The sequence below is a fragment of the Danio aesculapii genome, chromosome 14 (genome assembly GCF_903798145.1).
Source record: "Danio aesculapii chromosome 14, fDanAes4.1, whole genome shotgun sequence".
Classification (NCBI taxonomy): Eukaryota; Metazoa; Chordata; class Actinopteri; order Cypriniformes; family Danionidae; genus Danio; species Danio aesculapii.
The window spans coordinates 3,502,902-3,520,973 of NC_079448.1; the positions used below are offsets into that span (position 1 = coordinate 3,502,902).

An 18,072-nucleotide genomic window follows, 5' to 3' on the forward strand; every position below is an offset into this window, starting at 1 on the left:
CATTAAACCCACCTACTTCGTAAAAAAAACTTAAAATAATTGCACGCAGTGGTATATTAACTTGTGTAAGAGCCAGTTTAATGTCAATAATTTTATATTATTTTTATTGTTGAAATGTTATGTAGGTGATAACTAAAGATATATTTCCTGCCAAATTCATGTTTCATATTCATGTATGGCAAAATCCTTTCTGATGCTTTATTATGTATAATTCGTGTGATGTTTCTTTAATGCTCGTATTGTCTTCTCGCGAGAAGTGCAGTTTTCTTACTGTCTGATTTCAGTTAAAATAAACCTTTCTTTCTGTGTCTAAACGCTGCAGGAGACACATTTAAAAGGCTTAACAAGGATGCAGGATATAAAAATCGGTTGGATTTTTGTGCTTTCATTTAAATTGACGTGCATTTGTTTACGGATTTGTCTGACATTGTGACGAGTAAAAACTCAACATTCCTGCCAAACAAGGTAAGATATAGTTTTGCAGCTATAACTTGCATGCTGCTTCATGTAGCAAAGTGCCTACACATTACTCAAAACAAGTTGAGTAGCCGTGTATGTGAGAGGAATAAAGACACCTTAAATGTAACACAATTCTAAGGAACCGCAACACATTTCAGCACCGGCACAGTGAACAGCTCCCTCTACAATGTCACTACTAAACACACGAATGTAAATCAAAAATTAGTACATCATAATAATGACAACCGTAAACCTTTAAAAAGTATACTAAATATTAAAATTAGCACTAAGAAACTTTTTCACGACTAACATTATTTTAAATATGTATTCTTAACATCCACAATAAGTCCATTAAACATGTTTTAATGACGCGGAATGTCAAATAATATCTCAAGAATTGCCTCTCATTTCAGCACCAACGAATTGAACAGCTCCGTGTTCGTGCGGTTACTTACAAAGTGATCAGACAAAGCTGTCATAGTATTCAGAAATCATAACTCTACACAAAATAATATATTACACCAACTACAATTAAAAGTGATAAAAACTTTAAAAGCAACGTGGTGAAGTAATAATAATTAATCAGTTATTTCTTACCTCTCCAGAATCCCTCCTCCTGCGATCTGGTATGACTAGAGTATTCCTATTACTGCCTGGTGCTATAGTAGAGCCGATACTCATTCTGGGTCCAACTAACATGTAGCGTTTGTCTCCAGATCTGTACTGGATGCTGTGACACAGAGTCCCGTCATAATTTGCGTCCTGTAAATACTTGGACGAATAGTCTGTAGATTTGGAGCACTGCATTACAATCAACACGATGATGCTGATGACGAAAAGCACTGAAACCGAGCCCAAAGTGATGATCAAATAAAATGTGACGTTGTTTTCCTCCTCGTCTTTTACTGCGTTTTTACCATCAGGAGCTGCAAAAGCCTCTTTGGGCTCCACAACTTTGACAATCACAGTCGCTGTTGCTGAGAGTGAAACGTTCCCATTGTCTTTGACCAGTATGAGCAGTTTATGCTGGGCCTCGTCTGTTTCTGTGAATGAGCGAAGGGTCCTTATCTGTCCTGTATAGCGGTCCAAAGCAAAGAGACTGTGCTCACTAACTTCCTGCAGTGAGAATAATAACCAGCCGTTGTATCCTATATCTGCGTCATAGGCTCTGACTTTAGTCACCAAATGACCTGCGTTCACATTACGGGGAATCTCTTCCACACCCTCAGCAGAACCGTTAGCGCTGACTGGATATAAGATCACTGGAACGTTGTCGTTCTGATCCAGAATAAACACGTTCACTGTCACGTTACTGCTCAGAGATGGACTTCCAGAGTCTGTGGCGAGTATGTGGAATTGAAACTTTTTTACTGTTTCAAAGTCGAAACTTCTCAGAGCACTAATAACTCCTGTTTCAGAATTAATATTAAGGAATGGACTCATATCGCCTTGTGTCTGATCGCCTCTTATAATCTGATACACAATAACAGCGTTTTCATTTTTGTCTTTGTCAGTGGCGCTCACAGAGAATATGGATTGTCCTGGTGGATTATTCTCAAATAGATAAATTTCAAGAGGGCTGTGGGAAAACTGGGGTGTATTATCGTTCACATCAGACACTTCTATACTTAAAGATTTTGACGCAGAAAGAGCTGGGTTGCCTAAATCAGTAGCTGTTATTGTAATGTCATAATGGGACGCAAACTCCCGGTCTAAACTCTCTTTAGTAACCAGAGAGTACATGTTCTGCTGCACATAAGGTTTCAGCTCGAAAGGTGCATTCTTTGATAAGCTGCAGATAACTTTACCATTACTACCTGAGTCTTTGTCTGTAATACTAATGAGAGAAATGACTGTTCCTGGTTTTGCATCCTCAGAAACAATATTAGAAAGAGACGTAACGTCAATCTCAGGCTCATTATCATTTACATCTATGATTTTAATGATAACTCTGCAGTCAGCATTTAGTGGAGGGCGTCCCTTATCAGATGCTTTTATATTCAGGTTAAAAATTTCGTTCTCTTCAAAGTCTATTTTGCCTTTGACTCTTATTTCACCGGTCACTTTGTCCAACTCAAACATATCATGTATTTTACGCTGTGCATTTCTGCCGTAAGTATATTCAACTTCTCCGTTAACGCCCTCATCTGGGTCAGTTGCATTAATAAACGTAACCCTGAATCCGGGAGAGGCGTTCTCATTTAAAGTAATAGTGTATGTGTCTCGGTTGCATGTTGGCCGGTTGTCGTTTACATCGAGGACTGTGACAGTAATATTTAACGTGCCTGATTTTGGAGGATTTCCTCCATCAACTGCAGTTAAAGTTAGGATGTGTTTCTCTTTATTCTCCCTATCTAAAGGTTTCTGTAAGAGCAGAAATGGACTCTTATCCCCGTATTCACTGTCTCTTATTTCTATGTCAAAATGCTCATTTTGTCCAAGCCGATAAGTCCGGATAGAGTTAACACCGACATCCAAGTCCCGTGCGGTTGGGAGGTCGAAGCGTGTGCCTTTTAAAATATTTTCTGCAATTTCTAAATGCAAGTCTTTTTCATGGAAAGAAGGCGAGTGATCATTTACATCTGTTATCTCAACCTCAACATAGTGAACCTCGAGCGGATTTTCAACTGCAATCTTTAAATTCAGCACACACGCAGCATTGCCATCACAAATCTCCTCTCGGTCGATTTTCTTATAAACATACAGGACGCCATTGTTCTGATTTACCTGGAAAAAGCTGTCCTTAGATCCAGAAACGATACGGAATCGCCTGTGCTCTAATGAACTCACATCAAGACCGAGATCCTTAGCGATATTTCCCACATGTGTCCCTTCTTTCACCTCCTCCGGAACCGAATATCTGATCTGCGCTGAAACGCGCTGCTTACAATGCAGGATCAAACACAAAGCAATCCACCAGTTCCCCAATCTGCGCCTTTGTCCATCCTTACCCATCGCGAGCGATTAAAGGTAGATTATTCCAGTACCAGACATGTATCGTCCGTGTTTTACGAACAAAAAGATGAACGATGTAGAATCAGCATTCAGCTAAACATGTAAATGTCGTATCGTCAAGCCTCCGCCACCATATAATTTTCCTCGGCTCACACTGACTCCAAAAATGAATGGAACAAAACAACACTGCGCATGTCATCATCTAGGGCAGGGCAAAATCCTTCCCCAGTTCATAAAGCAATGCTGACACCGAGTGGTCTATTGTTTAGTTCACACCACAAATCTCTTAAATGTTACAAATAATACTGATGGCTTTAGTACCTTTAGCATGCGAGGTAAACAAAATTATAACATTACAACGTTTTAGCAAAATTACAAAAGTCAATTAAAGCGAAGTTCCCTTTATAAGCTGTAATGTCTAATACTGAGAGAAAATTGATGGAGGGCTTGCTTTGAAAATTCACACAAAAAAACACTAGATTAAATACTAAATCACACACACACACACACACACACACACACACACACACACACACACACACACACACACACACACACATATATATATATATATATATATATATATATATATATATATATATATATATATATATATATATATATATATATATATATATGTATATATATGTGTGTGTGTGTGTGTGTGTGTGTGTGTGTGTGGTGTGTGTGTGTGTGTGTGTGTGTAATTCATTTGCAAAGAAACTGGATTTCTGAAATACAAGCCTGTTTTAAATATGCTAAATTCAATTTCAGCACCAAGAAAGTGGACAGCTCCTCGTGAGATTCAATACACAGAAAACACTCAATGTGCAATACACTAAAATTGTTAAAGTGCAAAAAGCTACTATTTAGCAGAAACTATAAATACAATATATAAAAAAGTTAATCTAACAAATTGCTGAATACATTTTCACGTTATGTAATAATTATAACTGTGTAAATCACATAGGCTGATCTATAATACAAAAAAGTAACAGCGACAAAGATTAAAATTAATCTGTCATCCTTACCTCTCCAGAGTCTCTCCTCCTGCGATCTGGTATGACTAGAGTATTCCTATTACTGCCTGGTGCTATAGTAGAGCCGATACTCATTCTGGGTCCAACTAACATGTAGCGTTTGTCTCCAGATCTGTACTGGATGCTGTGACACAGAGTCCCGTCATAATTTGCGTCCTGTAAATACTTGGACGAATAGTCTGTAGATTTGGAGCACTGCATTACAATCAACACGATGATGCTGATGACGAAAAGCACTGAAACCGAGCCCAAAGTGATGATCAAATAAAATGTGACGTTGTTTTCCTCCTCGTCTTTTACTGCCTTTTTATCATCAGGAGCTGCAAAAGCCTCTTTGGGCTCCACAACTTTGACAATCACAGTCGCTGTTGCTGAGAGTGAAACGTTCCCATTGTCTTTGACCAGTATGAGCAGTTTATGCTGGGCCTCGTCTGTTTCTGTGAATGAGCGAAGGGTCCTTATCTGTCCTGTATAGCGGTCCAAAGCAAAGAGACTGTGCTCACTAACTTCCTGCAGTGAGAATAATAACCAGCCGTTGTATCCTATATCTGCGTCATAGGCTCTGACTTTAGTCACCAAATGACCTGCGTTCACATTACGGGGAATCTCTTCCACACCCTCAGCAGAACCGTTAGCGCTGACTGGATATAAGATCACTGGAACGTTGTCGTTCTGATCCAGAATAAACACGTTCACTGTCACGTTACTGCTCAGAGATGGACTTCCAGAGTCTGTGGCGAGTATGTGGAACTGAAACTTCTTTACTGTTTCAAAGTCGAAACTTCTCAGAGCACTAATAACTCCTGTTTCAGAATTTATATTAAGGAATGAACCCATATCGCCTTGTGTCTGATCGCCTCTTATAATCTGATACACAATAACAGCGTTTTCATTTTTGTCTTTGTCAGTGGCGCTCACAGAGAATATGGATTGTCCTGGTGGATTATTCTCAAATAGATAAATTTCAAGAGGGCTGTGGGAAAACTGGGGTGTATTATCGTTCACATCAGACACTTCTATACTTAAAGATTTTGACGCAGAAAGAGCTGGGTTGCCTAAATCAGTAGCTGTTATTGTAATGTCATAATGGGACGCAAACTCCCGGTCTAAACTCTCTTTAGTTACCAGAGAGTACATGTTCTGCTGCACATAAGGTTTCAACTCGAATGGTGAATTTCCTGACAAACTACAAACAACTTTACCGTTAATTCCTGAGTCTTTGTCTGTAATACTAATGAGAGAAATGACTGTTCCTGGTTTTGCATCCTCAGAAACAATATTAGAAAGGGACGTAACGTCAATCTCAGGCTCATTATCATTTATATCTATAATTTTAATGATAACTCTGCAGTCAGTATCCATTGGAGGCCGTCCCTTATCAGAAGCCATGATGTTCAGACTATATATTTCGTTCTCTTCAAAATCTATTTTGCCTTTGACTCTTATTTCACCAGTCACTTTATCTAACTCAAAAATATCATGTATTTTACGCTGGACGTTTCTACCATAAATATATTCAACTTCTCCGTTAACGCCTTCATCTGGGTCAGTTGCATTAATAAACGTAACCCTGAATCCGGGAGAGGCGTTCTCATTTAAAGTAATAGTGTATGTGTCTCGGTTGCATGTTGGCCGGTTGTCGTTTACATCGAGGACTGTGACAGTAATATTTAACGTGCCTGATTTTGGAGGATTTCCTCCATCCACTGCAGTTAAAGTTAGGACGTGTTTCTCTTTATTCTCCCTATCCAAAGGTTTCTGTAAGAGCAGAAATGGACTCTTATCACCGTATTCACTGTCTCTTATTTCTATGTCAAAATGCTCATTTTGTCCGAGCCGATAAGTCCGGATAGAGTTAACACCGACATCCAAGTCCCGTGCGGTAGGAAGACCAAAACGAGTGCCTTTTAATGTGTTTTCCGCTATTTCAATGTGCAAGTCTTTTTCTGGAAATGAAGGTGAGTGATCATTTACATCTGTTATCTCAACCTCAACATAGTGAACCTCGAGCGGATTTTCAACAGCAATCTTTAAATTCAGCACACACGCAGCATTGCCATCACAAATCTCCTCTCGGTCGATTTTCTTATGAACATACAGGACGCCATTGTTCTGATTTACCTGGAAAAAGCTGTCCTTAGATCCAGAAACGATACGGAATCGCCTGTGCTCTAAGGAACTCACATCAAGACCGAGATCCTTAGCGATATTTCCCACATGTGTTCCTTCTTTCACCTCCTCCGGAACCGAATATCTGATCTGCGCTGAAACGCGCTGCTTACAATGCAGGATCAAACACAAAGCAATCCACCAGTTCCCCAATTTGCGCCTTTGTCCATCCTTACCCATCGCGAGCGATTAAAGGTAGATTATTCCAGGACCAGACATGTATCGTCAGTGTTTTACGCACAAGAAGATAAACGGTGTAGAATCAGCATTCAGCTAAACCGTGCAAATGATGTGCTATTTCGTCAAGCCACCGTAATCATAGAATTTCCCTCGGCTCACACTGGCCCTAAAATGTACAGGAAAAAAAAAACAGCACTGCGCATGTCACCATCTAGGGCAGGGCAAAATCCTCCGACATAGAGCAATGCTGACATCGAGTGGTCTATTGTGTAGCTCACACAGAATCTTATTGTTTAAATGATACTGATGGTGTAGGAGCTCTAGGGATGCAGAGTAAAATGTCAAATTTGCTAATGAGCAAAATAAAAACAAAGTTTATAAGTGAATATTTCATTATATAATTGAAAGTCTTTATGCAGAGAGAGAGAGAGAGAGAGAGAGAGAGATGTCAGATAAATTGCAAACCTTTCCTTTGTAGATTAATACAATGAAATTAACAAATATTATTAATGTAGTTATTCCAAAAAATGTCTGAATTCTGTATTTGCTGAAGCAATATTGAACCTAAATTGTAAATTAAATAAATAAATTGAACAAAATGAAACTAAAAAGGTTAGTAAAAAGTATTTAAAAATACTTTTAAAATATACCCGAAATGACACTGTTGACATCTAATAACAGATTTTGTACTATTTGACTTAGTTATTTATATAATTTTTTTTACTAAATAATTTTGATGACAAAAAAAAAGAAGTCTTAACGTCCAAAACAAGTTATTTTAACATATTTGAGGGTCATGGAAGATATATTTTTGAACAAGCCTGTTCACAAGAAACTGCATCTAGTTTCAGCACCAAGAAAGCGAACAGCTCCCTACGATCAGTACTTATAATACAGACAACATATTGAGAAGGTTTTTGCACTATGGGAAAATGACTGTGATATTTAACAGGCAGCACAGTTACAACGTCTAAAAAAGCAACAACATGGTAAGTCCATCTTAAACTTTATGTAATTTCAGCACCAGAAGAGCGAACGATCAGCGGTTATTTAAAACCACAACCAGACAAAGCTCAAAAATAATTTACAAAAGTTGACGCTATAAAATCCTTGACCGTGAAAAAACAACAGTTCAGCAAAGTCGCTCCCAATGTTTTTTTAAAGTTATCAGAAAAAAAAATTATAACAAAATCCCAAAAAAAGAATTAACCCGTCATCCTTACCTCTCCAGAATCTCTCCTCCTGCGATCTGGTATGACTAGAGTATTCCTATTACTGCCTGGTGCTATAGTAGAGCCGATACTCATTCTGGGTCCAACTAACATGTAGCGTTTGTCTCCAGATCTGTACTGGATGCTGTGACACAGAGTCCCGTCATAATTTGCGTCCTGTAAATACTTGGACGAATAGTCTGTAGATTTGGAGCACTGCATTACAATCAACACGATGATGCTGATGACGAAAAGCACTGAAACCGAGCCCAAAGTGATGATCAAATAAAATGTGACGTTGTTTTCCTCCTCGTCTTTTACTGCGTTTTACCATCAGGAGCTGCAAAAGCCTCTTTGGGCTCCACAACTTTGACAATCACAGTCGCTGTTGCTGAGAGTGAAACGTTCCCATTGTCTTTGACCAGTACGAGCAGTTTATGCTGGGCCTCGTCTGTTTCTGTGAATGAGCGAAGGGTCCTTATCTGTCCTGTATAGCGGTCCAAAGCAAAGAGACTGTGCTCACTAACTTCCTGCAGTGAGAATAATAACCAGCCGTTGTATCCTATATCTGCGTCATAGGCTCTGACTTTAGTCACCAAATGACCTGCGTTCACATTACGGGGAATCTCTTCCACACCCTCAGCAGAACCGTTAGCGCTGACTGGATATAAGATCACTGGAACGTTGTCGTTCTGATCCAGAATAAACACGTTCACTGTCACGTTACTGCTCAGAGATGGACTTCCAGAGTCTGTGGCGAGTACGTGAAAGTGGGATGTTTTTAATGTCTCAAAATCAAAGCTCTTTAGTGAATAAACAACACCTGTCTCAGAATTTATATTCAAGAAAGAGGACATATCAGTCTGTGATCCATCACCTCTAATGATATGATACGATATCACGGCATTTTCAGCAGAGTCTTTATCAGAGGCAGAGACTGAAATTATAGACGAACCTGCAGCATTGTTTTCCATCAGGTAAATATTTATTGGATTTATAATAAATACTGGAGCATTATCATTCACATCAGAAATCTGAACGCTTAGAGTGGTCGATGCAGTCAAAGACGGCTGTCCTAAATCAGAGGCTGTTATTGTAATGCCATACTGTGAATGAGTCTCTCTATCTAAGCGATCTTTTGTTACTAAAGAGTACATATTGTCCTTAAAAGAAGGCTTTAGCTCAAAGGGAACATTTTTATTCAACTGACAAATGACTTTACCGTTTATCCCGGCGTCTTTATCGATCACACTGATCAGAGAAATCACCGTTCCAGGTTTAGAATCCTCAGGAATGTTCTTAGAAAGTGACGTAATCTCAATCTCAGGGCTGTTGTCATTCACATCAATAATCTTAATAACAACTCTACAGTTTGCAGACATTGACGGATGGCCCTTATCTGAGGCCTGAATATCAAGTTTATAAACTTCTAAATCTTCAAAGTCCACTGCCCCTTTTACACGTATTTCACCTGTGATCTGATCGAGCTTAAAAACATCGTGCTCTTTGCTGTGTAAAGTTGTAAAGCTGTATTCGATATTACTATTCGTTCCCTCATCCAAATCAGTTGCATTTACTTGCAAAACAACAGTGCCAATAACGGAGTTCTCTTGCAACGTTGCAGAATATGTATCTCGACTAAATATGGGTCGATTATCATTTATATCTAAAATAGTAATAGTAATGTTAAGAGTGCCAGATTTCGGAGGATTTCCTCCGTCTACTGCAGTTAAAAGCAGTTTGTAAATTGTGGTAATCTCCCTATCGACAGCCTTCTTCAAAACTAAAAATGGCTTTTTATCATCATCACTCTCTCTAACTCGTATTTCAAAATGATCATTAGGGCTTAATTTATATGATCGGACAGAATTAGTACCATAATCAGGATCTCTGGCAGCTTGTAATTGATAATCAGCACCAGGTAGTGTACTTTCGGAAATTCTTAAATGCTGCTCTTTATCAGGAAATCTGGGAGAGTGGTCATTTATATCAGATATATCTACTTCTACATAATGAATCTCGAGAGGATTTTCGATAACAGTTTTTAAATTAACCATACAGACTCCACTGCCAACACACAGAGACTCTCTGTCGATTTTCTTATGAACGTACAAAACGCCATTGTCCTGATTTATCTGAAAAAGCTCCTCCTTAGATCCAGAAACGACTCGAAACTGTCTGTCCGTCAAGCTACTTACGTCAAGACCCAAATCCTTGGCAATATTTCCAACAACGGTTCCTTCTTTTACTTCTTCTGGAACAGAATATCGTATCTGAGCTGAAACCGGCTGTCCGATGATCATAAGAAAAGAAATACACAGAGCAATCCAGCAGTTCTCCCATCTGCGCCTTTGTCCTCCCGCTTCCATCACGAGCAATCGGGTATTCCACGAGCAGATATATCAATGATTATTAAAAATCTAAGGTGGTTGTTTATGGCAAGTACATCATGAACAAATTATGAATCATGTAATAATTCGTTTTATGCCCTGCAGACAGTATTAACGAATTGTCTATGCATCGCGAGCCGTCAGTGTGTGTGTATGTGTGAGAAAAAAAACAGTACAGCCTTATTTACGTCATCGCTTGGGGCAGGACTCGATCTACTGGACAACTAGAGTTACACCGACCCCAAGTGGTTTAATATACATTAAACATGTCAAAAACCATTACTATTACTCTTAAAAAAAAGAGCTTTCATAAAATATACAGTAGCTATGGACATTTGCATTAAGTAGAAATGATTCAAAGATGATTCCTTGGATTTACTAAATTTAAGATAAATGGTTGTGAACAATTTGTTTGGGCTGGATTTAAACAATCAAATTAAGTTGATTATAAATTTAATTTGTATATTTAAATTGCACAGATAAAAAAAAAATTGCAACAATTTTGCAGACAGAATTTTTTTCCTTGCATATATACAGACTTTCAATAATTTACAGACTTTCTGTAAGTTTTCCATTACTAATAAATGCTATTTCAAATTAAGTGTTAATGGAAAGGTTGTTTAAATTATTTTTAGTGTCACTGAAATTGCATTTTACCATCAACCCTATTCTTGAGGGTTTGCATCTCATTTCAGCACCAAATAAGAGAGAACAGCTCCCTGAAATCAGTTTGCAACACGATCCGGCAAAACTGTCAAGCAAAGTAATCAAAAAGTTTTTGCACTATTAAAATCTAACTGTGTGAAACATAATTAAGTAAAATCACATACAAAAAAGATTAAAACAAAATATCAAGTCAACACCGTGATTGTAGTTAGAATTAGTCAGCAGTCTTACCTCTCCAGAATCTCTCCTCCTGCGATCTGGTATGACTAGAGTATTTCTATTACTGCCTGGTGCTATAGTAGAGCCGATACTCATTCTGGGTCCAACTAACATGTAGCGTTTGTCTCCAGATCTGTACTGGATGCTGTGACACAGAGTCCCGTCATAATTTGCGTCCTGTAAATACTTGGACGAATAGTCTGTAGATTTGGAGCACTGCATTACAATCAACACGATGATGCTGATGACGAAAAGCACTGAAACCGAGCCCAAAGTGATGATCAAATAAAATGTGACGTTGTTTTCCTCCTCGTCTTTTACTGTGTTTTTATCATCAGGAGCTGCAAAAGCCTCTTTGGGCTCCACAACTTTGACAATCACAGTCGCTGTTGCTGAGAGTGAAACGTTCCCATTGTCTTTAACCAGTATGAGCAGTTTATGCTGGGCCTCGTCTGTTTCTGTGAATGAGCGAAGGGTCCTTATCTGTCCTGTATAGCGGTCCAAAGCAAAGAGACTGTGCTCACTAACTTCCTGCAGTGAGAATAATAACCAGCCGTTGTATCCTATATCTGCGTCATAGGCTCTGACTTTAGTCACCAAATGACCTGCGTTCACATTACGGGGAATCTCTTCCACACCCTCAGCAGAACCGTTAGCGCTGACTGGATATAAGATCACTGGACCGTTGTCGTTCTGATCCAGAATAAACACGTTCACTGTCACGTTACTGCTCAGAGATGGACTTCCAGAGTCTGTGGCCACAACTTGGAACTGAAACTTTTTAACTGCTTCAAAATCAAAACGGTTTAAGGCGTAAATAACCCCTGTCTCGGAGTTAATGTTTAAGAAAGATGCCATATCATTTTGCGCGGAGTCACTTTTAATAATATTGTATATAATCATTGCGTTTTTATCTAAATCTTTATCGAATGCGGTCACAGATAGTATGGCGGCTCCAGGCGCGTTATTTTCCATTAAATATAATTCCATCGGGTCATGAGAAAATTCAGGACAGTTATCATTAACATCTGACACCTCCACGCTTAGTGATTTAAAGGAGGATAAAGGCGGTTGTCCTAAATCAGTGACTGATATTGTTATATCATAACGGGACATGAGTTCTCGATCTAGTTTTCCCTTCGTCACAAGGGAATAAACATTTTCTTGAAATGATGGTTTCAGCTCAAAGGGTGCATTATCAGAGACACTCGGTACTGTCTTTCCATTTATACCAGAGTCTTTGTCACTGATGCTGATTAACGAAATTAGAGTACCTGGTTTAGAATCTTCAGAAACTATACTAGAAAGCGACGTGAGGTCTATTTCAGGTGCGTTATCATTTATATCTATAATTTTAATAATAACGACGGATTCCGCTGCTAATGGTGGCTGGCCTTTATCAGAGGCCTGTACGTCTAACTTGTACACCTCTGAAGCCTCAAAGTCTAGTTCACCTTTAATTTGAATCTCTCCTGTTGCACTATCCAATATAAAAAGATTTTGCACTGTGCGTTTTAGGTTCCTTCCGAATGTATACTCAACAACTCCATTTGAGCCCTCGTCCAAGTCGGTTGCGTTAAGTTTTAGCAATACTGTTCCGATTGCAGCATTTTCTTTCACTGTTACAGAGTAAGAGTCTTGACTGAACGCAGGTCGGTTGTCATTCACATCAAGCACAGTAACAATAACATTAAGATTTCCTGACCGTGGAGGGTTTCCACCATCGACTGCAGTAAGTATTAATCTATGCTCTGCAGCTTTTTCACGATCAAGTGCTTTCTTTAAAACCAAAATCGGTAATTTTTCTTCATCTCTATTCATCGTCTCCACTTCAAAATGCTCATTCTGACTCAGTTTATACGACCTGACGTTATTCACGGCCGTATCAGCATCCCGTGCTGCCTGTATTTGGAAGCGTGTCCCTATGGGTGTGTGTTCTGCAATCTCAAAATGCTGCTCCTCTTCTGTAAATGTGGGTGAATTATCATTAACATCGGTTATCTCCACCACGACGTAATGTATTTCTAAGGGATCTTCGACAACCAATTTCAGATTAATCAAGCATGCGCCATTTCCATCACAGAGCTCCTCTCTGTCGATGTTCTTGTGGACATATAACACGCCATTGTTTTGATTTACCTGAAAAAGAGCGTCTTTTGATCCAGACACGATGCGAAACCTCCGGTTAACTAAAGCGCTGACATCAAGGCCAAGATCCTTAGCAATATGCCCTACAACAGATCCTTCTTTCAATTCCTCCGGAACAGAATATCTTATCTGACCTGAAACATGTTGTCCAAAGCACAAAGAGAAGCACAGAGAAATCCACAAGCACTCCCATCCGCGCCTTTGTCCTCCGGGTTCCATTGCAAGTGTTTCCAGCCCCGTTACTCAAATAATCAATATATACTAGGTGATTATATGCCACAATATAGTGCTAGATGCATCGTGTAAAAAATATTAACCGTAAATACTGTTAGCACTGCATATTGCCGTTATGCTGCCCATCAGCTCGCGAATGTTTCCTTATGAATGTGAGGGGGAAATGCAGCCCTTTCACGTCACCATCAAGGCAGGACTATTTCTGTTCCACAATACTAGGGCAACAGTGACATCGCGTGGTCCACAGAAGGACAAGTCTACATATATTCCATTATGATTTTTGTACAAAACAACAATAAAACGCATCGAAGTAGCACAAAATGCGCCAGACGAGCTTTAATAAAATACGCAACGCACAAAGCTGCTTGAGTAGGTGTGTGTGAGCATAACAGATGCGCAGTTAATGCATCCAAAGCAATGCATAAAAAGTAGAGTATGCAAATTCCCGTTGCATTTAAAGAGCAACCGCGACTTATTTCAGGACCACCGCAAGTGGACAGCTCCACCAGGCCAGTAGGCTACTTCTAATAGTATATATCTATATACATCTATCTATCTATCTATCTATCTATCTATCTATCTATCTATCTATCTATCTATCTATCTATCTATCTATCTATCTATCTATCAATCAATCTATCTATCTATCTATCTATATATATATCTATATATATATATATATATATATATATATATATATATATATATATATATATATACTATTATGCAATACATGTATATATCTAAACAAGTATTCACTCACTCTATCCATAAAACAATGGTCCGCATTTTGTAACGTTTAATCTCATCAGTTGTATAAAACATTTTTACGTCTAATTAAATGTAGTAAATACAATTTATTCAAACCAACATAGTAAAGTCAAAAATAAGATTGAAATAAATCAGCCAGTCTTACCTCTCCAGAATCCCTCCTCCTGCGATCTGGTATGACTAGAGTATTCCTATTACTGCCTGGTGCTATAGTAGAGCCGATACTCATTCTGGGTCCAACTAACATGTAGCGTTTGTCTCCAGATCTGTACTGGATGCTGTGACACAGAGTCCCGTCATAATTTGCGTCCTGTAAATACTTGGACGAATAGTCTGTAGATTTGGAGCATTGCATTACAATCAACACGATGATGCTGATGACGAAAAGCACTGAAACCGAGCCCAAAGTGATGATCAAATAAAATGTGACGTTGTTTTCCTCCTCGTCTTTTACTGCCTTTTTATCATCAGGAGCTGCAAAAGCCTCTTTGGGCTCCACAACTTTGACAATCACAGTCGCTGTTGCTGAGAGTGAAACGTTCCCATTGTCTTTGACCAGTATGAGCAGTTTATGCTGGGCCTCGTCTGTTTCTGTGAATGAGCGAAGGGTCCTTATCTGTCCTGTATAGCGGTCCAAAGCAAAGAGACTGTGCTCACTAACTTCCTGCAGTGAGAATAATAACCAGCCGTTGTATCCTATATCTGCGTCATAGGCTCTGACTTTAGTCACCAAATGACCTGCGTTCACATTACGGGGAATCTCTTCCACACCCTCAGCAGAACCGTTAGCGCTGACTGGATATAAGATCACTGGAACGTTGTCGTTCTGATCCAGAATAAACACGTTCACTGTCACGTTACTGCTCAGAGATGGACTTCCAGAGTCTGTGGCGAGCACGTGAAAGTGGGATGTTTTTAATGTCTCATAATCAAAGCTCTTTAGTGAATAAACAACACCTGTCTCAGAATTTATATTCAAGAAAGAGGACATATCAGTCTGTGATCCATCACCTCTGATGATATGATACGATATCGCGGCATTTTCAGCAGAGTCTTTATCAGAGGCAGAGACTGAAATTATGGACGAACCTGCAGCATTGTTTTCCATCAGGTAAATATTTATTGGATTTATAATAAATTCTGGAGCATTATCATTCACATCAGAAATCTGAACGCTTAGAGTGGTCGATGCAGTCAAAGACGGCTGTCCTAAATCAGAGGCTGTTATTGTAATGTCGTACTGTGAATGAGTCTCTCTATCTAAGCGATCTTTTGTTACTAAAGAGTACATATTGTCCTTAAAAGAAGGCTTTAGCTCAAAGGGAACATTTTTATTCAACTGACAAATGACTTTACCGTTTATCCCGGCGTCTTTATCGATCACACTGATCAGAGAAATCACCGTTCCAGGTTTAGAATCCTCAGGAATGTTCTTAGAAAGTGACGTAATCTCAATCTCAGGGCTGTTGTCATTCACATCAATAATTTTAATAACAACTCTAGATTTTGCAGACATTGGTGGATGCCCTTTATCAGAGGCCTGAATATCGAATTTATAAACTTCTGTATCTTCAAAATCTATTTCTTCCTTTACACGAATTTCACCTGTGATCTGATCGAGTTTAAAAGCATCATGTACTTCGCTGTTTAACGTTGCAAAGCTGTACTCAATATCACCATTCGAGCCTTCATCAATGTCAGTAGCATTCACTCGAGTAACTACAGTGCCAGTTCTACAATTCTCCTGTAACGTCAAAGAATATATTTCTTGACTAAATACAGGGCGATTATCATTTATATCTAGAACAGTAATTGTAATGTTAAGAGCTCCAGATCTGGATGGATTTCCTCCATCAGCAGCTGTTAAAATCAGTTTGTGTTTTGTAGTAATCTCCCTATCAACAGCCTTCTTCAGGACTAAAAATGGTATTTTCTCTTCATCGCCCTCTCTCATTCGAATTTCAAAATAATCATTAGGGCTTAATTTGTAAGATCGAACCGAATTAGTACCATAATCAGGATCTCTGGCAGCTTGTAATTGATAATCAGCACCAGGTAGTGTATTTTCATAAATATTCAAACGCTGCTCCTTTTCAAGAAAAATTGGAGAGTGATCGTTTATATCAGATATATCTACTTCTACATAATGAATCTCGAGAGGATTTTCGATAACAGTTTTTAAATTAACCATACAGACTCCACTGCCAACACACAGAGACTCTCTGTCGATTTTCTTATGAACGTACAAAACGCCATTGTCCTGATTTATCTGAAAAAGCTCCTCCTTAGATCCAGAAACGATTCGAAACTGTCTGTCCACCAAGCTACTTACGTCAAGACCCAAATCCTTGGCAATATTTCCAACAACAGTTCCTTCTTTGACTTCTTCTGCAACAGAATATCGTATCTGAGCTGAAACCTGCTGTCCGACGATAATAAGATAAGAAATACACAGAGCAATCCAGCAGTTCTCCCATCTGCGCCTTTGTCCTCCCGCTTCCATCGCGACCAGGTAGAAAACGGGATCAAATGTTTATATTCTCGATTATTCGATGTTGTATAGGATGTTTATCTTAAGTATATCAGGAACAAATAACAACAAATGAAAACAATAATGTTATGTCCCGGTCGTACAGCGTTTGTCCGTGCATGCCGAGCATTGAATGTGTGTGCGTAAAAAAAGAAAAAAAGACAGCACACCCCTAATGGCGTCACAATCATGGGCAGGATTTAGTATCTTGGACAAATACTGGAGCAACACCGACACCGAGTGGTATTGGAAATAAAAATCACTATAAAAAGCATCACAATACAGACACACACGTACGCAGCTTATTTATATAAATTATAGCCCTCCTGTGATATTATAAGCCCTTTAAAAATATTCCCCAACGCTAGCTTAAAGAATAAAAAATAAATGAATATTTTAAACGAAACATTATATACAGTTGAAGTCAGAATTATTAGCCCCCCTGAATTATTAGCCCCCCTCCTTATTTACCCCCCAATTTCTGTTTAACGGAGAGCAGATTTTTTCAACACATTTCTAAACATAATAGTTTTAATAACTCATTTCTAATAACTGATTTATTTTATCTTTGTCATGATGACAGTAAATAATATTTGACTAGATATTTTTCAAGACACTTCTGTACAGCTTAAAGTGACATTTAAAGGCTTAACTGGGTTAATTAGGTTAACTAGGCAGGTTAGGGGAATTAGGCAAGTTATTGCATAACGATGGTTTGTTCTGTAGACTATCAAATATATATATATATATATATATATATATATATATATATATATAAAACTTAAAGGGGCTAATAATATTGAGTTAAGGTAACTCAAACCATTTGCGAAAACTGATTGTAACAACCCACTTATGTTCAAAAACTAATCTTGAGTATTGTGAACTCTATTTGAGTAAACAAAGCAATTTGAGCATAGTAAAACCCAATAAACGAAGAGAACCCAACTGAGTACTGTAAAACCATAAGTTAAGGCAACTCAAACCGTTTGAAAAAAATAATTGTTACAAACCATTTGAGGTCAAAACAAAACAAAACAAAAAAAATCTATATGAGTATGTGAACTTACTCCATTTAAGTTGAAGTAATGAGGTATTTAATT

General features: G+C 38.5%; 4 protein-coding genes and 1 pseudogene across 4 annotated transcripts; all 5 read right to left on the bottom strand.

Annotated features, from left to right (window-relative positions):
• Positions 1–1,041: 1,041 nt before the first annotated feature.
• LOC130241195 (protocadherin gamma-A11-like) lies at positions 1,042–3,507 on the bottom strand. Its single transcript, XM_056472915.1, has one exon. It carries the CDS (start codon positions 3,412–3,414, stop codon positions 1,042–1,044), a length of 2,373 nt encoding a protein of 790 aa, XP_056328890.1. The 5' UTR covers positions 3,415–3,507.
• Positions 3,508–4,427: 920 nt separating this feature from the next.
• LOC130240861 (protocadherin gamma-A11-like) lies at positions 4,428–6,803 on the bottom strand. Its single transcript, XM_056472522.1, has one exon. The coding sequence runs from the start codon at positions 6,801–6,803 to the stop codon at positions 4,428–4,430; it is 2,376 nt and encodes a 791-aa protein (XP_056328497.1).
• Positions 6,804–8,008: 1,205 nt separating this feature from the next.
• LOC130241197 (protocadherin alpha-3-like) lies at positions 8,009–10,383 on the bottom strand (annotated as a pseudogene).
• A 746-nt stretch (positions 10,384–11,129) lies between these two features.
• LOC130241198 (protocadherin alpha-8-like) lies at positions 11,130–13,656 on the bottom strand. The gene is made up of 2 exons (XM_056472919.1): positions 11,268–13,656; positions 11,130–11,155 (listed from the first exon to the last, which is right to left on the bottom strand). The coding sequence occupies exons 1-2, from the start codon at positions 13,654–13,656 to the stop codon at positions 11,130–11,132; spliced, it is 2,415 nt and encodes an 804-aa protein (XP_056328894.1).
• Positions 13,657–14,551: 895 nt separating this feature from the next.
• On the bottom strand, positions 14,552–17,014 carry LOC130241199 (protocadherin alpha-3-like). Its single transcript, XM_056472920.1, has one exon. The coding sequence runs from the start codon at positions 16,943–16,945 to the stop codon at positions 14,552–14,554; it is 2,394 nt and encodes a 797-aa protein (XP_056328895.1). The 5' UTR covers positions 16,946–17,014.
• Positions 17,015–18,072: the final 1,058 nt, after the last annotated feature.

What these genes read in the sequence shown, in the direction of transcription:
- LOC130241199 (XM_056472920.1), bottom strand. Translation starts at nt 16,945, where the DNA reads ATGGAAGCGGGAGGACAAAGGCGCAGATGGGAGAACTGCTGGATTGCT.
- LOC130241198 (XM_056472919.1), bottom strand. Translation starts at nt 13,656, where the DNA reads ATGGAACCCGGAGGACAAAGGCGCGGATGGGAGTGCTTGTGGATTTCT. An exon ending in TAATTCTAACTACAATCACG is followed by an intron (nt 11,156 to 11,267) that starts GTGTTGACTTGA and finishes TTTGCTTGACAG; the next exon opens with TTTTGCCGGATCGTGTTGCA.
- LOC130241195 (XM_056472915.1), bottom strand. Translation starts at nt 3,414, where the DNA reads ATGGGTAAGGATGGACAAAGGCGCAGATTGGGGAACTGGTGGATTGCT.
- LOC130240861 (XM_056472522.1), bottom strand. Translation starts at nt 6,803, where the DNA reads ATGGGTAAGGATGGACAAAGGCGCAAATTGGGGAACTGGTGGATTGCT.